The sequence below is a fragment of the Ascaphus truei genome, chromosome 4 (genome assembly GCF_040206685.1).
Source record: "Ascaphus truei isolate aAscTru1 chromosome 4, aAscTru1.hap1, whole genome shotgun sequence".
In the NCBI taxonomy this organism is placed as follows: domain Eukaryota; kingdom Metazoa; phylum Chordata; class Amphibia; order Anura; family Ascaphidae; genus Ascaphus; species Ascaphus truei.
In genome coordinates, this window is record NC_134486.1 from 352,378,735 (window position 1) to 352,403,619 (window position 24,885).

General features: G+C 41.1%; 1 protein-coding gene across 1 annotated transcript in view; it reads left to right on the forward strand.

Moving 5' to 3' along the window:
• SNTG2 (syntrophin gamma 2) overlaps window positions 1–24,885 on the forward strand; it is a 503,218-nt gene that overhangs the window by 310,942 nt on the left and 167,391 nt on the right. Inside the window, exon 20 of the mRNA XM_075595051.1 lies at window positions 19,050–19,259. Coding sequence (XP_075451166.1) covers window positions 19,050–19,259 — 210 coding nt within the window. The remainder of the gene's footprint in view (window positions 1–19,049; window positions 19,260–24,885) is intronic.

A 24,885-nucleotide genomic window follows, 5' to 3' on the forward strand; every position in this document is an offset into this window, starting at 1 on the left:
TACGCCGCAACTGTCAAATATATAATTTTAGTGTCAGTCATAGTACTCTGCACTTTGCCTTTAATCTACATGAAAATGCAATGTAACCAACCCCTTATTCCCATTAATTTCATGATATGATATCCCATTTATTTAAATCTAACTCCCCCCATCTTCCCCTAAAAACTTCAGATGACTAAAGAGTATATTTAAGTATGAAAAATGTAAGTGATAGTTTACAGATACCTAACAAAGAATTTGTGAAATAATAACATTTTCTTTCAAATATACAATCTTCTTCAATCGACATCTTCTTTGGGCTGGTTCTTGTGCAGTTTCACCTTGTAGCTAAAAAGTCCTCCTCGCATAGGATATTAACATTGGGGTATGGCATGGAGACATAGCAGGTGGGGAAGGTTCCTATAGATGTCTTGCTCTCTCACAGCTGTGGGGCTAGAATAGAATACAGACCAGCAATATCCCTCGCCATTCCCGTAATGTCCCTCTCCATTTGGTCCATTCTCTCAAAAAACGGTCCAAATTTCCTTCTACTGTGTCCCTGTATTTCTGTGGGGGCAAAGGTGCAGATGTGTCTTGTACAGGGGGATCATAAACGAAAATTACAAATTCAACCAACACTGCCAAACTGTATTTGATCAAGTCGCCTGTTGCTGCTATGCTCCTGGAGCTCTTTTCTTAATTGGGGGTTTGTCCTTTATAGCTGAGCTTGGTCCAGGGTGAGGTGAGCAGGGACTAAGTGGGACCCATCTGGCTCTGGGAAAAGGTGAGCCGGTTCCAAGTCTGGCAGAGTCAGGTTTGGGGCAAGGTGAGCCGGGTCCAAGTTTTGCTAAAGGGTGCAAGGTGCTGTGAGCACGGAATGTTGGTGATTGTGGTACCTGGTGCAGAAGCAGGTTTGTTTGGTCCAAAAACTTCAATAGCAAGGGTTTTGGCCATCTTCTTCTTTCTCCAGGAATCATGGATAAACTGAATTTCTAGGAGTCCATTTCTCCCCAATAGTACCATACATTTAACGGTACTACCCATCTGGTCACCGGTTCGTCCAAGATAACGACCCAAAACCTTCTGTTACCTTTATTAAAGACTGTGGAATCAACTGGATAAGAACACTCTAAGAGTAAGTATGGTTGTGTGACTGTTTTGAACAGTAGTATAGTATTAATTCTACTGTGCTGCTGTGTGCTTGCTTTATTCTTGTCAATAACCGTACACGTTGTCTCTATATTTGCAGATCCCCTCATTTCAACCACATTGAACTGATGTGGAATGCAATCACCTGAGAAAATATGCCAAGCCAGAAAACAAGAAGAACAGAAGTAGGGAATTCTTGATTATTGAATGTCTCTAAGTGTCAAAACTTGTAATCATCATATAAATATTGAGTTACCGGTTGTTTTAGAACAATCTGGAATGGCAACAGGAATATGATTATAATATGAAAAATAATTGTATTTTAAAATAAACACTTTTGTGCACTTTTCCAGATGCAACTTTCTGTCAGTTTAATTAACAGGAGACATGTATCGGCGGCTGATGTGTGAACAACTTGATCCTGTTTAACCATTGGTTAACTAAAGGTGAGATAATCTTTCTGGCTTTTAACAATGTATTCAGGGCAGGAAGGGAGCGGGATCGTCAGGAACACCCAGAAAAAAACATATAAATAATAATCATAGTGTAGTACTTAAAGTAAATGTGAGTCAGAACTCAAAAGAACTTGGCTCTTGTGAAAGACCTACTTGCAAGAAGTAGAATAAAAGACAGCGGGTGTTTTTAGAGATGAGTATATAGGCTCCTCAGCTTGAGATCGCAGCATCCAACAATCACTACTGGTGGCAGGCTGGATGGTGTTTTTCATAGGGGCTTTAGCTTTCACAATACAGCAACCGCATTCATACAGAGAAGAGAGGAAATCATAGTGTTTTACCAGGTAACACCAAACTTTATCAAAGGTAGCGTAAAAGACATGTACTCACAATATATCGAATGAGCACAATCACATAAAGGTTTCTTTTAGGCGACAGATGGAACGGCTCGGCGGATGGAGAAACGTCCTCCACTCCACTCAACTTGCCCTCCTCGGGAGTGCCCCCTCGTCCGGTGCCGGATGGATGGCATCTGTCATCACTTCCTGGCCTGGTGGTGACGACTTCCGGTAGGAGCGGGAAGATCGGGGGGTGGAAGATTCGCCGGACCGCAACTGTGCCTCTGGGGTTGGAGTAGGTCAGACTGTCAAATTGTAGTACAGCTGTACTCTGCTTCCTTCCTTGGCTCAACGCGTTTCACTGCATCCGCAGCTTCCTCAGGAGCAATGATCATTGCTCCTGAGGAAGCTGCGGATGCAGTGAAACGCGTTGAATCTCTAAAAACACCCGCTGTCTTTTATTCTACTTCTTGTAAGTAGGTCTTTCACAAGAGCCAAGTTCTTTTGAGTTCTGACTCACATTTACTTTAAGTACTACACTATGATTATTATTTATATGTTTTTTTCTGGGTGTTCCTGATGATCCCGCTCCCTTCCTGCCCTGGATCCTAACGTTTGTGAGGGAATCAGTGTATATTCCCTGGAAGGTTGAGAGTTTTTTCAGTTTCACAATTATAATATAATTTATATTATCTAAGATCACATTCACTGTGTAATAGCGCCGTTCTGAATCACTGGGTCTCACATTTTAACAATGTATGCAATCAGTGAGTCATTCCTCTTGCCCACATCACACCCAATTTAGCACTAAGCACTGTATAATGGGCTGTATTACAAGCTCCCATAGTATAAAAGTATATTATAGGCTAAAGCAGTAAAATTCAGGGCATTATTTAAAACCCTGCTCTCTGATTGGTTAAATTCCGGGCATTATCCAATCAGTAATGCCCGGAATTTAAGCAGCAGAATGTGTAGTTTTCAATGTGTTTATTTCCAGCCAATCAGCTTTCAGAACAGCTGAGACAGGGCAGGGGATTTGTCTGATTGAAGTAACAGCTCTGGGACAGGACAGGGGATTGGTCAGGACATATCAGCCATGGGTTGACTCCTCCCCCTCCCGAGCCAACAGATTTTCTGAGCAGATTCAGTTGAATTGGAGGGGGGGGGGGAGAAGTCTGCAAATAAGTAAGTGTCTGTCTGCAGTTTCTTTGTGGCTGCAGTTTGTGGGTGAGTGTGTCAGTAGCAGTGTGTGTGTGTCAGTGTCAGCAGCAGTGTTTATGGGTGTAGAATGTGTGTGTAGCAGTAGTTTGTGTGTGTGTGTGTGTAGAGGTGCTGTGTTGTGTGTAGAGGTGCTGTGTTTAGAGGTGCAGTGTTGTGTGTGTATGTTGTGTGTATGTTGTGTGTGTAGATGTGCTGTGTTGTGTATAGAGGTGCAGTAATGTGTGTGTGGGGGGGGGGTGTGTAGAGGTGCTGTGTTGTGCTGTGTTGTGTATAGAGGTGCAGTAATGTGTGTGTGTGTGGGGGGGGTGTGTAGAGGTGCTGTGTTGTGCTGTGTTGTGTGTAGAGGTGGGGGGAGTGCAAAGTTTAGTAAGTGGCTGCATTTTTTATTGTGGCTGCAGTGTGTGTGTGTGTTGTGCTGTGCTGTTGTATGTGTAGCAGCAGTTTGTGTGTGTGTAGAACTGATGTGTGTGTGTGTATAGAGCTCCAGTGTTTGTGTGTGTGTGTGTGTGTGTGTGTGTGTGTGTGTGTGTGTGTGTGTGTGTGTGTGTGTGCCAGTGCCAGTAGCAGTGTTTATGGGTGTAGCATGTGTGTGTAGCAGCAGAGTTTGTGTGTGTAGAGCTGCTTTGTTGTGTGTGTGGTGTGTGTGTGTGTGTGTGTGTGTGTGTGTGTGTGTGTGTGTGTGTGTGTGTGTGTGTGTGTGTGTGTAATGCTGCTGTGTTGTGTGTGTGTAGAGCTGCTGTGTTGTGTGGGTGTTGAGCTGCTGTGTTGTGTGTGTGTAGAGCTGCTGTGTTGTGTGTGTGTAGAGCTGTTGTGTTGTGTGTGTAGAGCTGTTGTGTTGTGTGTGTAGATGTGCTGTGTTGTGAGTGTAGAGGAGGTGCTGTGTTGTGTGTGTGTAGAGCTGTTGTGTTGTGTGTGTAGAGCTGTTGTGTTGTGTGTGTAGATGTGCTGTGTTGTGAGTGTAGAGGAGGTGCTGTGTGTGTGTGTGTGTGTGTGTGTGTGTGTGTGTGTGTGTGTGTGTGTGTGTGTGTGTGTGTGTGTGTGTGTGTGTGTGTGTGTGTGTGTGTGTGTGTGTGTGTGTGTGTGTGTGTGTGTGTGTGTACACAGAGGGGCGGCAGTGTGTGATATAGATATCTGCAGTGTAAGCGTATATAGAGGTTGTTTCATGTATTTACCATTTTATTTATTTTTTTAAATCTATTTAACTATACAAAAGTGTCTATTATTTATGAAAAAAGTCTACATTTAGCCTATAATAGTAATAATTCCCTCATTGGCCAGTAATGCCCTGTTCTTTGGGGATTATTACTTAAATAATCCCATATCCTGGCTTCACCAGACCACCAGCGTTAGGGAAGAGACGGAGACGGTGAGCTGTTCACCACTCACGATATGGGATGCATGGTGATAATGCTTTTATTATCATACATATTGTAAGTATGATTCTTACTTTTTGATAATATAAAAATCTTTAAATACTGATCTGCGCTATGAATTGTATCTTTCTCCTACATTGAGGTACATTTCTCCTGAACTTCCTACGAAAGCAAGTTGTTTCCACAGTTTGGAGTTGTGTTTATATTTTTACTACACTGTGAGTAGGCACTTCATATGAGCCAAGGCTTTTCATGATCCAATATTTGCATAAGACACCTGCACTTACAGTAGATATTTTTTCTGTTTTTTGTAGATTCTCTCCCATGCTCCCCCCTGGATTGTGAAGAAAATTGCAGCCATTTGGGACCAGTGAAGACAATCCCTGCCAGAGGGTTTGAGCAGGGAGTTACAACTATCATTAACTATTATTGCATATTTTTGCACTATTTCTGGCACAGTAATTATTTTGTGTATTATATATATTGTATTTGACACTTATTTTTGAATCACTTTATATTAAAATAGATTACATTTTGTGGGCGTGCCTAATTCAGTCACATTGGTGTTTGTTGTAGGTACAATTAACCAGCACTCTGCTGGATTCCTCAAACCAATGCAGGCATTCTATTGAAGCCCCTTTAGACAGGGGTTTCGCCCTGTCACACAACTACAATGTTTTCATTTTACTGAATTTCCCATAGTATAAAAGTATAATAATGTATATGTCTCTATGTGCCCATTCCAATTAAAATATTTTTAAAAAGTAGAAAATACTGTATTACAACAATTCACTTTGCATTGCATTTACAATGCTTTGTGGTTACAATATTTTTTATTTCAATGAAACTCCCATAGTATAAAAGTATAATAACGTATATTGTATGTCTCTATTTGTCCACTTCAATTAAAATATTAAAAAAAGTGAAAATATTACACTGAGTCACTTTGCCTCTACTTCCTATACATGCAGGAAAAAGGCTTCAGGTGTTGTGTGTATGCTTTGTCTATGTGCTTGTGTTTCTATGGAACGCATAGGCATGTCTTTAAATAGGAAATTTTATTTTTTAGAGGTGGAGGGCAGGGAGACAGGGAGAGGCTTGAAAATACAATGGGACCTTAGCCATTGGTATTCCACCGGAGGGGCTTTCATTTGCTAGAATAAAAGCAGGGAGTGGGGGAGGAGGGACTGCTTTGTCTATGTATGCAGTCGATAGTGTGCGCAAGTAGTGTCAATAGTGTGGCCAAATCCCACATCACTAATGTCAGCACTCAATACATGTAAATATTACAGAAACAAACCATTTCATTTAGAATATTTTGCAGTTACAATGTTTTTATTTCAGTGAAACTCCCATATTACAAAATATAATAATTTATATGTGCCAAATCCTATTAAAATGTTTAAAAGTACAATGCTTTGCAATTACAATGTGATTATTTCAGTTAATATTTTTAAAATCTTTTAAAAAAAAGTAAACAATATTAATAAAAAAAGAAGTAGTAAAAAGTATAAAATGTTATTAGTTATTTGACTTTAATCGACATCATCTTCTGTCTGTCTTTTGTATAGTTTAATTCTGTAAAATAATTGTAAGAATCTTATTTATTAAGAATCTATAAGAAAAAATAAATGCTTAAAGTACACTGTCTATATGTATGTGCGTGTCTTTGAATGTAGGCTGTGACATAACCCAAAGATGTTAGGCAGCTTTCTGCCCCATTTTAGGTCAGAAAGTGCAGGAATAGTTAAAAATGATCCGTTCCACAGCTTCCCATTAACTCAGGCAGCTGGATGGAAAATCCAGACCACAGATTACAATGGCTCTAGTTCTCCCTCACCTGCTCTTCTAATCACATGCACAGGTATTTAGAGCAGAGAGGTTTTGCATTTCACTCTCTCTCCTTAGAGCCTGGAGGCTGGGGGTATCACTGCTCCCCTGTTTCCAGTTTCGGGGTGGACGGCCCCTCCAAGTATCACAGTACCAGAGGATTTGCCTGGACACTTGGGACCGAGTTCCCACCACGAACAGATAAGACAAAAACAAATGTTTACTGCTGTTGCTGAAAGACTGTGCTGTATCTAAGGCTAAGGCCCCGCTCCCAGAGTCAGCGCACCCGCACTGCTGACAGGCGGTGCGCTGAGATACACAGACCGCGATATGCGGTCTGTAGGGAGCGGGAGCCGGAGCGGGAGGTGGGCGGGTGGTGGGCGGTTTGACAGGGAGGGGGGGCGTGGGTTGAGCGGAGGGACCCGCTACTCTCCCCCCCCCCTCCCTCCACGGACTCGAGCTGGAGCTGGAAAGTAAGTTTAAACACACACACGCAGGCACTCATTCATACACACGCAGGCACTCATTCATACACACACACGCGCGCACACACAGAGGCAGGCACTCACGCACTCATACACACACACACACACACACACACACACACACACACAGACAGAGGCAGGCACTCACGCACTCGGGCACACACATACACACACAGACAGGCACGCACGCACTCAGACACACACACAGACAGGCACACACACAGAGAAAGGCACTCACGCTGCTTTCACTCCACACTCCTCCCCGCTCCCTGAAGCCTCTCCTCCTCCCGAAGCCTCCCCTCCCCATTGGCTCACAGCCACACACGTCACTCGTCGAAGCTGGGAAACACCATTCTGTGGTGTCTCCAGCGGCTGACGCGCGACAGCGTGTAGTCAGCTGTGCAGCCAGTGGGGACCGGGACCAGCTCGCGAGGATTCCCCTGCTGGTGGGGAACTCGCTACATTGCCGCCCGCGCCAACGAGCGCAGCGGGACCAAGGCCTAAGTGACCCTAAATGAGAGGGCATTGTTTTAAGCTGGGGAACCAGGTTAGTTGGCCAGCAGCTGTTAGAGAGACTGATTCTAATGTGTAGTTAGATCCCTGAAAGGGATAGGATTTTGTTTATATGATTTTGGTTTTATTTCTTAGAAATAACAGTGTGGGAAATACTATAACACTGAAATGAGAACTGCTGAATGAAAGTATCTGAGTACCTCTAATCTACACTTGTTAAAGCTGCAGTACCTTACTTGGATGAAAATAAAACAGGCAGAAGCCTGAGTTAAGCAGCATAATACTTTGCATGATCCTGTTTTTGTATAAATAACCCTAGAAGACTGTGTCGGGAAGAACTCAGACAGACGTCAGCGCTACAAAAGAGGGGCGTTTGTCACATATGGTGGAGAATGCGGGTCGACACTAAAATGTCTGTGGGTTTGCAAATAAATGCGGGGGTTTAAAATGGCCGCCCAGCTGAACTAAAGTACAGATGCTATGAGTGAAGTCTGTCCCACTGTGTATATCAGTTGTGCTTCTAGCATACACAAAGAATGTGCGAGGTGTGGATGCAATAGCACCCTGAACCCAAACAGAAAACCAAAATGTTTTGCTGAAGAAAAAAAAAAGTGCATCTAGCAAGTGCTGTTTGTAAAGCTAATGCCTTTTGCTGAAGTGAGTGAATTTGCAGCTAGCAAGTGCTGTATGCAAGTTGCTGAAGTGAGTGAAATTGCAGCTAGCAAATTGTCCCTGCCGGGTTTCTAAAATGGCCGACGTGAAATGTTTGTTTTGTAATGTACATAATCATGAAAAACAGTGTCCCTTCAGGCCATACGATGATGATGACGACGACTTGTATGTGGCCCCTGGAGGAGAGCCGTACCCACAGATGAATTTAGTATGCTGAGCCTGTCATAAAGTAGGTCACATGGAAGATGTGTGCCCCAAATTTTTCAAAGACAAACAGCTGCAAAAGCAAGCAACGCCCTATGAGTGCAAGCAAGATGTGGAAGCTGATACCAGTGAGTGTGTGCCCAGTACCACTGATATCTCTGGAGCTAATAAAGCAAAAAGAAAGAAAAAGAAAAAGAAAACGGTTCCTCAAGTCACAGGGGAAGTGACCGAGCCACTTGAACCTGCGCTGTCAGGACATGCGTCAGAAAGGTGCCGAGATGTGCTGCAGACCGGAGTGACCGGCAGAATTGTCACGGGAACAGTGGCAAAGGAAAAGGAGGAGCAAAGGGAAGCTGAATCCTTGAACCAGGATAAAGAGGCTTTGGTTTCTGCACTCCAAGCTGCCCGCCATGATTATGAAGTCCTGTGGCAGGATTTGGTGAAGGAGCGAGAATGTTGGAAGAAGGTGCAAGAAGCGAACGCCGAGTTACAGAGGTGTATACTCCCAGCTTTACAAGAGTACGAGGCTTTGAAGAAAACAGAGTCTTTCTTACGGAGTGAGCTGGAAGAGTTGACGACTAGTCTGGAAAAGGCCAACACCGTCATTGCCAGCATGGATGAAAAACAGATTAAGTCTGACAAATTGATTGCTATCCTAAAACAGAAATACGGGAAGGCTATACAAGAGGGCCACGGTCTGAACACAGAGCTGGGAATGTTGAAGCAAACCCATGAGATTGCCCTAAGTGAGCTAGAGACTATAAAGCAAGAAAATGAGAGTCTGAAATTGGAAAATTCAAATTTGACTGTCCAAGCAGAAAAAGTAAAGAAACAGTTGACTCAGGAAAAATGAGTGCAGGAAGCACTACAGAATGCATTGATGCACACTCAGAGCCAGCACCAGGAAGAAATGGACGCTCTGAGAACAGAATTGCGACATGTATGCACAAAACAGAATTCTCTCGTGGAGGAACTTAACGTTTTGAAAAAGGAGAAAAGCATTAGAATAATTCAGAAGCACTGCAAAGCTCTTATCCAAGGAAGAAGGGAAAGAGAAAATTATCGGCGTAAACGCGCCGCAACTATCATCCTACAGGCTGCCTACAGAGGGATGAAAATTCGTCAGTTTAATCGCCGGAATAAAGCAGCCTGTGTTCTTCAATCATTCTACCGTGCCCGCATGGTACGAAACAGGTTCCTCATTATGAAAGGAGCAACTATAAAAATTCAGTCTCTGACTAGGATGACACAGAACAGGATTCGCTATCAAACCCTGAGAAAGGCGTCACTGGTTATCCAGCGGTACTTTCGCCTGAATAAATGTAGGCCTCAGGAAAGAGAGGCCCAAGGCTACATGCCTGCCGGCTGCAAAGGTAAAATGCCACACGGTACAGCCAGAGTTATTGAGAGCCCCATCAAGGTGAAGGTGCTCCAGGTAATTAGCGCTTCATCTTCTAAGTACCATATAATTGCCCCAAAGGGAAAATCCCAAATCTCTAAGAGTGAAGATGGTTGTGAGAAAATAAATGGCAGTAAGAAGTATCATAAAGGTTCAAAGGTTGCAAAGCAAAAGCGACGAAGGTCAACGCTGGCCTTGAATTTATCCAGTTCTCGCCACTCTGGGCCACAATATAAAGACAAAGACTATCCGGCCCCAGAGTTCCGTCAGAAGTTAAAGAGACAGTCCGACCATGTGCAAGAGACAGAAAGCGTTAAAATGAACTCTGAGGATATAATGGACTGGAAGTCAAGAAAAAAAAAAAAAAAGTAGTGGAACTAACCAATTGGGTTAGACGTGCGGACTATGTCACTACTACAGTATATGCTATGCTATGCCTTTAGAAAAGCATTTTTATAAATATTGCAATGTTGTATTTTTTTTTCTCTTCATTGAAAATGTAGGTAAAACTACAAATTAATATACAGGGTTGATGGCCCTTAAGATTACAAGGCTGTAGTATAAGAAAAAAAAATAGTGGTAGCTTACAATATAGAAAAAATGCCCTTTTCGGTTGGTAAATATATAATGAGGTTCATATTCTAGAGTAGAAAAACCCAGGGAGGTAATAGAAATTGTCTGGTTTTGTGAATATATTTAGCATATCCTGGGTTGTAAGAATGTGTGCTTGACACTTATTTTTCAAAATAGTTCCCTAATAGAGAGCAACAAAATATGTCTGGCAAGTATAGTCTCTTATGACGAAAACTATTGTCCATAATTGCCATGGAAAAAGTTCATATTCGTGTCATGTGAATACTTAATGTTATACTAAGGAGTTAGCTCAAGTATTTCAGGTAGGACGCTCACCCCAGTGAGGTCCATGGCCGCTCACCCCAGTAGGTGTGAGCTGGGGAGGGGGATATGTGACATAGTCCAAAGATGTTAGGCAGCTTTCTGCCCCATTTTAGGTCAGAAAGTGCAGGAATAGTTAAAAATGATCCGTTCCACAGCTTCCCATTAACTCAGGCAGCTGGATGGAAAATCCAGACCACAGATTACAATGGCTCTAGTTCTCCCTCACCTGCTCTTCTAATCACATGCACAGGTATTTAGAGCAGAGAGGTTTTGCATTTCACTCTCTCTCCTTAGAGCCTGGAGGCTGGGGGTATCGCTGCTCCCCTGTTTCCAGTTTCGGGGTGGACGGCCCCTCCAAGTATCACAGTACCAGAGGATTTGCCTTGTCACTTGGGACCGAGTTCCCACCACGAACAGATAAGACAAAAACAAATGTTTACTGCTGTTGCTGAAAGACTGTGCTGTATCTAAGTGACCCTAAATGAGAGGGCATTGTTTTAAGCTGGGGAACCAGGTTAGTTGGCCAGCAGCTGTTAGAGAGACTGATTCTAATGTGTAGTTAGATCCCTGAAAGGGATAAGATTTTGTTTATATGATTTTGGTTTTATTTCTTAGAAATGACAGTGTGGGAAATACTATAACACTGAAATGAGAACTGCTGAATGAAAGTATCTGAGTACCTCTAATCTACACTTATTAAAGCTGCAGTACCTTACTTGGATGAAAATAAAGCAGGCAGAAGCCTGAGTTAAGCAGCATAATACTTTGCATGATCCTGTTTTTGTATAAATAACCCTAGAAGACTGTGTCGGGAAGAACCCAGACAGACGTCAGCGCTACAAAAGAGGGGCGTTTGTCACAAGGCATATGCGTGTTGAATGGAACACATATGTGGGACATTTGGGAATGACAGTTCTATTGTCCACTTTTCTACTGCATGCAAACATACTGTACATTTACCTTGATTATCCATGGACTGAGGATAGGTGAGAAGCAACCTGCAGTTGTTCAACTTGATCATGTAGTTTCAATGTAGGGTCACCTCATTTTCAGAATTTGTTGGTCAGTACTGGTAATGGTAATGCTATTGGGGCAGGTACTCTAGTGGGAACAGGTTCTCGGGTGAAGGCAAGTACTCGAGTAAGAGCAGATTGGAGTGGTCGGTTCAGAAAGGTCTATTGAATCTCTTTCTTCTTTGAAAGTTTCAATAATCAAACATACCAATCCATGATGTGTGCAGTGACCAGAACCCACCCTTCTTTCTGGGGCGTGATACTCGAATAAAGCAATCATTAATGCGTAATTTGTGTCAAATACAATTCTACATTATTTTTTTGGGGGGGAGAATGGGTAGCTCATACAGTAGCAATATAATCATACTGTAGATGTCAGATAGAGTTGACTTCTTATCTGTACTATCTTCAATGGCACAATATATAATACAGGTATATGCATAACTGCTGGCAGGTTTAGAAAGTGCCATGTTAAATGCCACTTACAAATGGACTGAGAAAAATTGTATTAATGCATAGTGATTTGAGTAAAGTGTGATAGAGAAGTACAAGGTCATTAAACAAAGAAAGGCAGTATTTAAAGCGAGAGATGTCTACACTGTATCTAGTTTTGAGACACATGTAAAGTACTGTAGCATTCAAGGGCACCGAATCTTGTGGCTCCTGAGTATCATAGGGGAAAATATTCAGTGCAACAACTGCCGGCCATGTAATGAACTAAAATAACATAAATAAATGCATAAATAATTATTCTGACTGACCATAGCTAAGCTGCAGACGAGGTATGGCATGGCCGCGTACCTATGTGGAAAATAATGTGTTAACGCAGGTGTCACACAAGTGTTATTCTGCACAATGGTAGTACATCTTACTACATCTGTATTATATTGAAATGCATCATGTTTTACAGAATATTTGATAAACAGTGATCATAATATGGTTTAATTTAAAATAATTTAACAAAAATAGAATTATATGAGCTCAATAAAGATTTCTACGTTTACAAAGGCAGTTTTAGGTCAACTAAGGAATAATCTAGAAGGAGACATTAGGATAGAGTCAGAAGGAACAGGTGCATCATTTCAGAATTATAAGGAAGGCTGCATTCCGATTGTCAAAACGAATGAGATACAAATTGCAATGGAAAGTAAGTTAAATTCTGAAAAAGTTCTTCATGTACAGATGTAGCCAGACAAGCTTTCTACGTTGCTGGGGGAACTCACAGATTTAAGCTGTGGGTCTCCCAATTCAGAAGCATTGACTGCCAACAGGCAACCTCAGGATTTACTTTCTCCAGAGTTGTGGCATTTTTCTATTTAAGCTTTCGTTCTGACAAAAACAAGTCTGGCAAGATCTATACATTAATAACAATATGATTAGAAAAAAGAATGCAGGGAAGTTTAAGTATAAGATGGCTAGGCATATTATTGGTGATAGAAAGTAGGCAGATTAAACAAATTATTTGGCTCTGTATATACCGTACTAAGAAGGAGCAAATTGTTAAACTTGTGAAAGGCATAAACTTTACATTAACTAACATTTGACTAACACATGAAGAAATACAAATGTGGCTAGATAAAAAGAGAGGGGTACAGAAAGAAAAAAGGGAGGGGGGAAACATTACAGCGTGTATGACATTTTCTATACAACATATCATACGGTCCTAACTCCCAGATCCTCTTCTATTAAAATCATATCCTTATCCCACATCCCAGGGTTCCCAAACTCTTATCAAACTTTCTTGCGATATGGTTCAGTAATGAGGTGAGTCTCTCCATTAGTTGATATTCTTGAAATCCAGGGGGAGCATATCGGCCGGAAGAGAATGGAAAAAAACAACTACTAAGTGTACAGTAGATGGTACAGCAATATTGAGATATAGCGATAACGTGGCTCTATGTATATCCTACTTACAGGATTCCAATGGAAAACAGGCACTGGAATGAGGTGAGGATATGTAGATGTGGTGAGCTTCTCAATGTGCCAGTCAGTGTAGCAGAGAGAAAGAACTAATAGTGCAGATCAGTATGATAAGCACAGCTTTATGACAAAGGGTAGAAATGAACACTTACAATAGTGCTATAAAAAAGCGCAATGGATATAATCAAAGGTTGCGGTGCATCAGATGTTCTCACCACCTCCCTACAGGGGGGATGAGTGCAGCCGGTCAGCCTCACGGTGTGCTTCGTCGCGTCGTCGCCTCCGTGACGTCACTTCCCCTGGCTTCTCTCCATGGCTCCAAAGTGCTCCGCGAACATAAGATTAGTCCAAATGGCTCAGGAACTTCTCCTCAACGCGTTCCGCCAACCTTGTGGGGTCTCTGGCTTTGTCAGGAGTATAATGTCCCACTTCAAACTGCAGGCTTAAATACCCTAACTACTAGGTGTGCTCCAATCAGTATCTCTCATCTAATACAGCAGTTGCACTAAATCTACGAACAGCAAGCGTATATATCCTAATAGACAGGCATCCATTGGGGATACAAATATCATCTAAAGTGGAATACACAGGAACTCAAATTATGAAACACTACATAAGCGTTGATCTTAACATGTGTACCTTTCTATACTATATTCATTAAACAATATACAAAAAAAACAGCAGTGTCATAATACATAATCCAGCTATAAAAAATGAAAGGAAGTGAAATGGGGATGAAAGGGGTGGAGTGCATCTAATCAAAAAATATTACACCTTTTCTGCTGTGTTACAATGGATAAAGCAAGAAAGGTTTTTACTTTTACTTTATATGTATGTATGTAACCCTCTCTCCCCCCTACCGGTACTGGTGTTACCTGTTGGCTCACAGAGGACCCAAGCCTACGCCACGGGGAGCCTGGGGTGGTATAATTATCATCTTGGTGCAGCGCCTCCACCTGTGAGGGATCCCGGCCTAGTGGGAGAAGCCCCTCACAGGAACCAATAGTAATAGTAAACACACACAGTATATAATGACAACCTTTACTGACAGCACATATAACATAAAACCACCTCCCAGTTTAATGAACACCCCGCCCAGTACCACCAGTGAGTGTCCAAAAGTACATCGGGTAATAGGCACCTATACCCTGATGTCCCTTTCCCAGTGTCCAGCCCACCAAATAGTGTAGGGAGTAGCGCTATCCTGTGAACTTTTGGTGCACTTGTTGAAGTACCTTCGAGTACTTCAGTACTCAACGTTGCTGACTTAGAAATGAGGATCCATCTGATCCAGCGAAGTGGCCCTCAGCGATGGCATCTGCTTCTGTGTTGGGTGGACTCTGGTAGGAGGGTCTCACCTTTAAGAATTTTTCATAACACTGCAGTGGTTTGGTCCCAGACCACAGTGTGCGATTACTGTGTCCCTGACACTACAGTAAAATGGGGAAGCGTCCCTAGCTAAGGGGCTTTCCCTGCAGCAGCCACAAGCTACACGTGAGTGGGGCCTATCTGGGACCTAGTGGGATTCTCTGGCCTAGTCTGAGTGCCACTGACACTCAGACCCTCCCTTCCCCTTGTCTGCCCTGGCTCCAACTCCTTAACTCCCTCCCTCACTAACTGGCTACTTGACTAACTGCCTTAACTGTCTCACTGCCCTAACTGTCAGCGCGAGCTGACCTTACCACAAATGCAGCAGCCCTATTGGCTGCTTGTGTTCCACTTGACTGGAACCCCTGAGGCTGCTGGGGGTTGTAGACCCAAACGGATCTATGCCCCTAATGGCCGCCGCTCCTAAGGTGCTCCTGCGCATGCGCAAGCTCTGAAATGGCTGCCGCAACTACTGGCACCTCTCTGCACATGCGTTGTTTCAAGCCCACACGTGGCTATACTCAAGATTGCAGTGCCCAGTCCCTCTGTCCGCCACGGGACTCCGGCAACCCAGCCGCCTTGTCTATCAGCCTCCATCCTGCATATCTCATGGGGGTGCACACAACCCATCTCCGGCACCCATGCGCCGCTGCAACCTCCCCACCCCACTCCACATGAGGTAAGGGGAACCGGAGCAAAACAAAGGGGGCTGAGGGGGAGCCTATAAAGAGACCTGGCCACATTTATAAAATGAAAAACAACTCCGTATTTTGGGGCATCAGCCTCCTGCGATGCTCACTAACAATGGTGACAGCAGTGCTAAATACTATTTCAGCGTACTATACACACTGGAAGCTGGACAGTTTAAATTGTAACCAGAAACTTAGAAAAAGAGAATGCCAGAGGTTTGTTTTGTTTAAAATGTTGCTGTCATCTGGAAAAAATGTTGTCTGGTACAATTTATTTTACAAACCAAGCATTGTCAACTCTATTTAATATAGCTCTTTCCTCCCAATGGGACTCAAAGAGCTTCACAATTACAATATAGAGTATGGTATGCAGTACAGTACATAAGACCTTTACAGACACAGTCCCTGCCCAGATGAACATACAATTTATGATTTTGGTGACTGAGGCACAGGGAGATAAAGTGACTTGCTGTAGGTCACAAGGCTTGTACACTGAAAATTGAAGCAGGTTAACCATGCTTCTATGTCAGTGTTGTTGTTATCAGAGTGAGTGCCGGTACTTACTGAGCCACTCCTTCTCCATTTCCACCGAGCTATAATGTTAACTCAGTTGTAAATTGACAGAAAAGGGAAGATTCCCTAATTGGGTGCTCTAAAAATCACCTGTAAATGCTATGCAACATTAATACTGTTGCACTATGACATAGTTATTAGTCCAATATTTTAAATGTAATCAATGAGCCTGGTTTCTTATCCCCATAAGGCAATATAGTCCATAATAAAGTAACAGCTTCAGACACTGAGATCGCCGTGGAATATCAGTCACTATGGAGAGAGGGGTCTTCTAACCTGTCCGGTGCACTGTTAATGCACCCGGCGGTCCCTCCTTGGGTGGGCCTCACACTCCCAGTGACTCTACATGGCGGCAGGTGAGCATACTCACAAACTTGCTCCGACTCAGGTATGCTGTAGTGGGGGAGAAACTCCGCTGCTCCGTCACGTGCGTCCGTCCCGGCGGCAGGATCCAGGTAAGCAAGTGAAAGGGCTCAGAGCACTGCTGGATGATATCAGGCTGGAGGCACTGTGCAGTAAAAAAGCTTTTATTGCGGCATGACAGCCAGGGTTAAAAAGACAGGAAGATCAATCCTCTGACGCGTTTCGTCTTGCGACTTTATCAAAGAGTCTCTTGATAAAGTCGCAAGACGAAACGCGTCAGAGGATTGATCTTCATGTCTTTTTAACCCTGGCTGTCATGCCGCAATAAAAGCTTTTTTACTGCATAGTGCCTCCAGCCTGATATCATCCAGCAGTGCTCTGAGCCCTTTCACTTGCTCAGTTGTAAATTGCACTGTCATTAAAGATGTGCAAGACTTTCCGATATGGTTGTTAACCATGCAAAATTTGCCCTTTAGAAATCCTGAAAAAATTGTGGTCGTTTTTTATTTTTTTTAACGTATATTTTTAATGCTTTGTAATTGCAAAAAGTCATATGAGCTTTTGTCCATTAGTATAGTGGGGTGAGGTTTGTTGAGCAGGTGGGTGATGAGAGTAATTGGGAGGTTGTATGGGTTTAATCCCTTGATTATATTAGTGGTCAATAAATGCATGGCAATGCTTTACTACCCAGTAAGACAGCAAAGGGAACTAGAAAGTGTAGTTTAACATTGATAAATAAGATTATTTAGATTACAGGTAACACTTGATTGCCAATGTGGTATCTATGTCCCCACAGGTAGTCACAGTGACAATCAATGGATTAATGTTTTAAATATATTGTGTTTAGTATTTTTTAGGTAGTATTTTTTTTTTTACATTTTAGTTTAATGTTCAAAGTCTGATTAGCACCATTTGGCTAATTGGGCTATTGGTCAATAGTATATAGGGTGGGTATTAAGTTTGTTGGGTTATGAGGGTGGGTGAAGGAGGCAGTTGCTCGGGAGGGGGGTTAGGACTCCCAGTGGAGGGTGGTATTAAACATTAACCACTTGATTACCTTAAGAGTTAGCAAAGCATTGCACAGTAATGCTGTACTAGCCACAAAGGTAGACAAGCAGGGTAGTATAGTTTAATGTACATATTAATCCATTTTTAGCCCATTGTGGTTAGATAGTCATGAAACGCCATAATGTTTTTTAAAGTTATATTATAGAATACCACCTCTTCCATGCTAGTTTAGATTACTGTATCTTCACACACACACACACACACACACACACACACACACACACACACACACACACACACACACACACACACACACACACACACACACACACACACACACACACACACATATATATATATATATATATATATATATAATGGGCAATATATTTGCCATTATATACATAAGCAAGACAGAGCTAACACCCACCTTGAGTAAGTGATAAAAACAAACTGCAGCATGTCTGCCTTTAATTACATTCCGATAAATATTGGAACTTGATATATGGCATCATAATACCACAAAATACAATACAAGCCTTAATTTTTTTTAATGATTCGATAAAAATATATATATTTTTAGCGGTGCAACGTTCATGTATTGCACTATAAAACTAACGCATTTTTGGGGACGGTATTACTGTATTTGTTTAATAACGCAGCTTGATGTATGCGGACCATTAAGACCTGTGAATACACATGAGATACCTGAGAAATCAGCTAAATTGAATATGCAAAGTATATTTAAATTAGTATATTTCTCAGGTACCTCAGGTGTGTTCACAGGTACCTCTCCAATTGTTGCATAGATGAGTGTTTTCGGAGGTACAGTATATTAATTAATGGGTACTTTACTAAACAAATGTAGAGCTGTCCTCCTCATTCTCGGTTAGCATATTGGCGAATCGCAAAAGAACTTTGACAGCTGCGATTTATATTAGCGAAACTGCAAATTGATAGTGGAAATGTGATTTCAATTACATTTTTAGCTTTTTAAAGTTCTGCTAAATGTTTCCAGGATGGGAATTTGGAGAATTGTTTAAAAATGCTGCGATGTCATTTTGAATAGTTTTGAATATCTCTAATTGTCATAATCATTCATCTTAAGTCTTTTTTTTTAAATATAATTCTAAATATGTTCATAAACATGTGTTTTCAAGCTTTGAAGTCAAGAATAGTGTTGTAAATCATACAAAGTATTTTTAGCAACAACAGTAAGTTTAAAGACAATCAAAAAGAAATTGATGCAAAGAGAGGCCTTATATTACATTGTGTTCATATATCAAGTCACATGAGTTAGGTTGTAATTTGCAGAATGTGAATGGGAGGTGTTTGAGATGAGTTCCTTGACACAATTATTATGCTGTATTTACCAAATGAGGTATCTCTTTGTATCAACAATTCCCATTTTCTTGATACACAGAACAGATTGCTAATTAAAGTCTATTTTTTCTAAACCTTTGTAAACTGAGTTTTATTTACATGAAAAATTTTTAATGTCTGTGGGGAAATAGAGTAAATTTAAATATTGCTGTTTTAACTTTGAAATTGTGTCCTTTAATTTGTTTAGAAGTTTTACTTATTACATTATATCTTTCAGGTTTGGCCAGCTGATGAAATCTGGATTCAAGAAAACATATATCTAAGTGTTAACCAAAATGAGGTGCTTGACGATCAGAGACCATATTGCTTCAGTTTATTGGTTGGACATGGTAATAGCCATTATTTTAGTACTGAACTGGGCAGTGAGCTGTCGATGTGGGAGAGATCTTTCCAAAGGGCAATCTTCATGGAAGTTCAAAGAACAGGAGTAAGTATTTACAGAAGTAGTTACAGAAGTAGACTGACATTGCTTCATCAGATACCACAACATATCTCATTATAATGCACAATATCACAGAGTTTCCATAGGCTTGTTGGTGCAGAATGGTACAATTAACAAGATAAGTCACCCATTATGGAAATACTGTACACATATTATAGATGAATTTTATGAATTCATTTAGAAAAATATTTTACCAAAAAAGATAAATTGACATACTGTATAAAACTCATTTGAAACTATGTACAGTATGGTAAAACAAAACAGAAAAGAAAATAAGGCCGAAATCATGTTAATGACGAAGATTAGTATTTTCAGATTTTGGGCCTCATGCTGTAAGCAGCGATAAGCCACTTTTCGCCACCATATCGCCCAAAAAGCTACAACAATTCAGTAAGCCCCAATAACTCGGCGATAAGAAAAAATGTCCCCATTATTTTTTGCCGAAAAAAAAATTGCCAAACGTGCGGCAATAATAATAATTATTATTATTATTAAAATAAGCCACTTATCGCCAGATTTTCAAACTCGTGCTATTCTAGTAGAATGCTAGTAGACATAATACTTTATATTTGGGATTCCGTGGCCTTGAAAAGTACGAGTTGTAATAAATACAACCGTTTACCTTATTTACCTTATAGTGTCACCGCGTATGTTATGTATGTTTTAAGATATGACTTGTTGATGTTATGATTATATACGGGTACATGAATGTTTCAGTTCAGCAGGGTCATGGGATAGTCCTGTCGTAACCTCCTAAAGGTACAGTTCACACAATCTCAAACATGTTTGTAAAGAATAATAAATAATGTATGTGCTATGTCAAAACTGTTTCTAATCACACAAATCTGCATGCCATACATTTTGTAAGTAATTGTTCGTTGTTTAAAATGTATAAAGCATTATCAAAGTTATATCCCCTTCCTCTTCTGATTGGTTTGGCCTCTTCATCCCCGGCCTCTCTCTAGCAGGGTACCACTTGTATTTAGTAACTGCCCAGTTATATTAGATACATGGACATAATTTCCCACAATGCTTTGCAGTACAATATTTTAATAACCTGAGCAATCGAACAAGTACATTTTAATGTATACATCTGCAAAATTTCTAATCATTTGTCAGTGTGCAGATATTATTCATGCACAAATTTAATGATATAACATCTAATTAATTTTGTAAAAACGTCACTTTTCACAGCAGCTTTAACATCAACTTTAATTATTGTGACAGTGTTGACATATGTTATCACAGGTTACATACATTTAAACCTTTAACCAACATGTCTAACGTATTCAATATATGTTAGATTGTCTTATGAATCTACAATGTTTTTACTACTATGGTGTTTAGCCATATTTTTGTTAGCTTTTCAAGAATTCTTCGTTATTTTTATTTTTTTTTACAATTTTTTTTATGTGGTGTGTGTGTTTGTGTGAATTTAAAACAGCATTTGAAGCAATATATTATATGTTAATGTTATTTTTCTTAATAAATCACTTCTGTACTTTGATAAAATACTTGTAGCATTAAAAAAACGTTTTAAAAACATTTTGAAAGTTTCTAATGTAGGAAGCATTTCAAAAGTGACAGCCCCATTCCCCTTCTGATAGGCTCTGGCTCTTCAGCCCTGCTCTCTCTCTAGCAGTGCACTAATTGTATCTTGTAACTGCACAGTCAATCATATTCCAGGACTACATTGACCACAATGCTGTGCAAAAACTGAATATAATAACCCTGAGCAAGCGAACGATTAGAGGAGAACGGATCGATCGGCAGTTTAGCTAATCACTTGTATTGTAATTGTGCAGATTACATTGATGCACAAAATAAAGGTGAAATTTAATCTTTTGGATTAAAAAATGGCAGTTTAACTGCAGCTTTACACGTCAACATGCTTCAATGATTTAGTACCAATTATCCTTACCCTCAAATTGCCACTCCTTTTGCTGACTGTTGCGTACATCACAATTACTGTTATTATAAACATATTTTGTCTTTGGCTAACCTACGTATCTGAATAGTTAAGTCACATCTTAAAAAATGATCACCTTATAATGATTTGGGATTGCTAATGAACACATATTCATTGTTAATAAACACACATGAAGACTATTACTTTACATTTATTTGATTAACACCTTTCATTTATTGAAGTCACAAACCATAATGACATAGCTACTTAAAGGAAGTCAATTGAACACTTACTTCGTGGGTGAGATGGCAGATGTTGAGATGGAGATGGAGATAGAGATGAGACACATTATGATGAGAATGAGAAGACTGGTTTTGGAGGAGAGTGGATAGGGACAGGATAGGAGAGGGAGAGGGAGAAGAAGAGGAGAAGAGAGGGAGAGGAAGAGGTGAAGAGAGGGACAGGATAGGAGAGGAGAGGGATAGGATAGGAGAATGATAGGGAGGGGAGAGAGGGCATGACTCATCCACACATTGTAGTGCTGTGCTCACCATAAACAAGGTGGGACCCCGGGACTGAGGTGGGAATTGGTAGAAATGCCACCCACTGCCACAGGAGCATGTCTGGAGAGTGAGTTGGTCGAGGTAGCCGGGGCGGGGTTGGAGAGGTCAGAGTTGTCATAACACTTGCCGAGGTAAAAGTAGGAGAGGTCCGGATTGTAGAAGGTACTATTAGCCAAAGTTGGGATAGGAGATAGTAGAATAGTTGTTGTCCGAGTGCCGAAGTCAGGGTTGGAGAGATGCAGAGGGTCAGAGGTAAGCCGGGGTCAGTAAGCCAGAGGTGTGGAGTCCAAGGAGAAATCCGGGGCGGTACATGAAACAAGATACAGCACGACAAGGCAAGACGAGACTGCGAAGGCAAGTGCTCATAGGAGTGGTGAAACACAACAATACATGGATCTTTGCTCAATCAAAGTGCCAGAGGCACTGCTGAGCATATATGGGCCTGAGTAGCCAATGAGACAGGGAGGCGGAGCTGAGGCGCGGCCTCAGCGGAAGCCATGATTGGTTAGAGTTGTGCAAGAGACAGGTGGGAGTGTGTAATGTGATCAGTGTTGCCACGAAGCTTGGGCACAACATGCATTACTTGCATGCGCCGTCGACACGTGAAGCAATCTGAAGGTGGGACCTATCCCCACAGTACCTGGTGATGTCACCTGCGAGTGCATGCGTGCTGTGCAGCCTGCGGATGTTTCCTTGGAGTTAGTCCTGCGCGTGAACATAGGTATGGCGGGAGTGCGCCGTAGGCGGCGCGATTCCTTAATCCTCACACGCTTTTACCGTGAACGCACACTTTTGGAAGTGCTTAGTGAGGATGAAATTATTAGCAGATATCGATTGTGTTCATGGCCTTATTAAAATGCTGTGCTCATGACATTTTCTTGCTTCTGCATCTTTTTCAGACAACTGTGGGCATAGTAGGCGGGGTCTCACAGTCGTTATTGTTGCAGGCTTTTAGACAGGTTCTTTGTGCACTGACTAGACACGCTAGGAATTATATTCATTTCCCTAGAGAGCAGACAGAGTGGCTGTAACTCAGGAATGGTTTTTATACCATAGCCGGGCCACCAAGCGTGATGGGTGCAATCAATTGCACTCATGTTGCCTTGAGCCCGCCTAGTCTGAATGAGCATGTGTACCGTAACCGTAAACACTCACTCCATCAATGTGCAGGTGGTATGGGATGCCAATATGAAGATCCTTAATGTGTTAGCAAGATTCTCAGGTTCCAGCCACTATTCCACTATGCTAAGATACTCATCAGTCTTCCATGCATTTGAATCGAGTCATTTTGGACATGGTACAGTAGCTGGTGGGTGAGTACATATAATACAATGAAGTGTTAAATTCACGTATGTTTTATGTGTATGTATTTGATATTGAAATGTCATAGTAGTACATATATAGTGTTTCATATACTCACATCTATATTAATAAATATTTTATGCTACATGTTATAAACTTAAAAACCTTGTTTATAATACAAATATCTATGTGATTGATTGTATCACATATATAGAGACACACACAAACACACATTTTACAGACAATGCAGCTACACTAGGGATGTGTAATTGCATAGAATAAAATTAGGTACTATTGTCTCAAATAGACATATCTACATGTTTAGTGAGCCTCTCATATCTGACTAAAATCCTCACATCTGAAATAACGTCTTTTATATTAATATATCATGTTTTTTTATCAAATAACAAAATATATTTATTTACATTACTACATTGAACAATGTTTAATATTAATTGATAACGCTGTGTTATAGGTGACTCAGGAAACGGGTTCCGACTGTGGCTCTTAACTCCACTGGCTAACCCTCAAACCCTTGCAGAGGAGCGATAAAATGTGGCACACATATCCACTCAATCGGTTATAGAGCGGACATTTGGACTGTTAAAAAGTTGTTTCAGATGTCTTGATAGATCTGGTGGTACCCTACAGTACACCCCTGAAAAGGTGTCTGGCAGTGATTTGTTGCTGCATTTTGCACAATATTGCACTGCGTCACTAACTAGAATTACATGTGTAAACCTTTAATCATCATAGTAAAGTGATGGCTGTCCACATCTTCTATGTACAAGCTCTGCCGTGTGTACAAGCACATTTGGCTATGGTATGTTAAACTGAAACACCTTTGTTGTGAAGTGTGTTAAAAATTGTTATGTATGCATGAGGGGACAATGTTGTGCATGTACTATTGTAAGAATAAAGATTGTTTGATGTGTAAGTGGGAATTTCATGTTATCAGAATGTCAGATGAATAATATTTCTCAAACAATCCAGGAGGAGCATGTAGGGAAAAAGAAACAAACAACACACAAATAAGTGCAGATGTATGGGAAATTGATTAATAAAGCATATGATGGTTTCTTGGCTCGTATGTCTTGTCTACTCATAGGATATCAGTGAATAAAAAGCAGTTTGCAAATAGGGCTGCTACCCATATGGAATAGTATGGTCAGGATCCCCCCTCAAAGGCTCAGTCAGCGATGGAGTGAAGTATATGTAGGATGAGAGAGAGAACTACATAGTGCAATCAGACTGATATAAATTTCTTTATGTAAAAAAAGGTACAAAAATGCACACTTTCAATGTGCCAATATAAAATAAGCATGTATCATTCAATTTAGTGAAATTGAAGGTTCGCCGTGCTGCTCACCCCCTCCCTTGAGTTTAGCTGATTTCCACTGATCGAAATCCGGAGTTGGAGCTTCCCTCCTTGCGCCCGTCGGAGAATGTGACGTCACGGCTGCAGGGCTGGTGAGCTACGGATCGCCTCCAAGATCAAAATAGGTCCACTCAATGCGTTTCGCCCAGTTGACAGGAACTGTGTTCGGCTTCGTCAGGAGTGTGTATAATGGTATACAGGTAATCCTTATATACCCATTCACATGTATGAATTGAATAATCAAGCAATTAAGCACTTAAATATGCTAATCAGCTCTAATAGTACTAAAATACAAATAGGTAATATCTAACATGGCTATAGAGATAGCAATTAGTACACAAATAAGCACACGGAAAACGGGGGGAAAAGACAGCAATACAATCAATAGTAGCAATAGTGGCAGTACAGTACAATCCCCACAAGGGGAGAGGGATCTATGAAATGTCCTTTTGTCAGTTA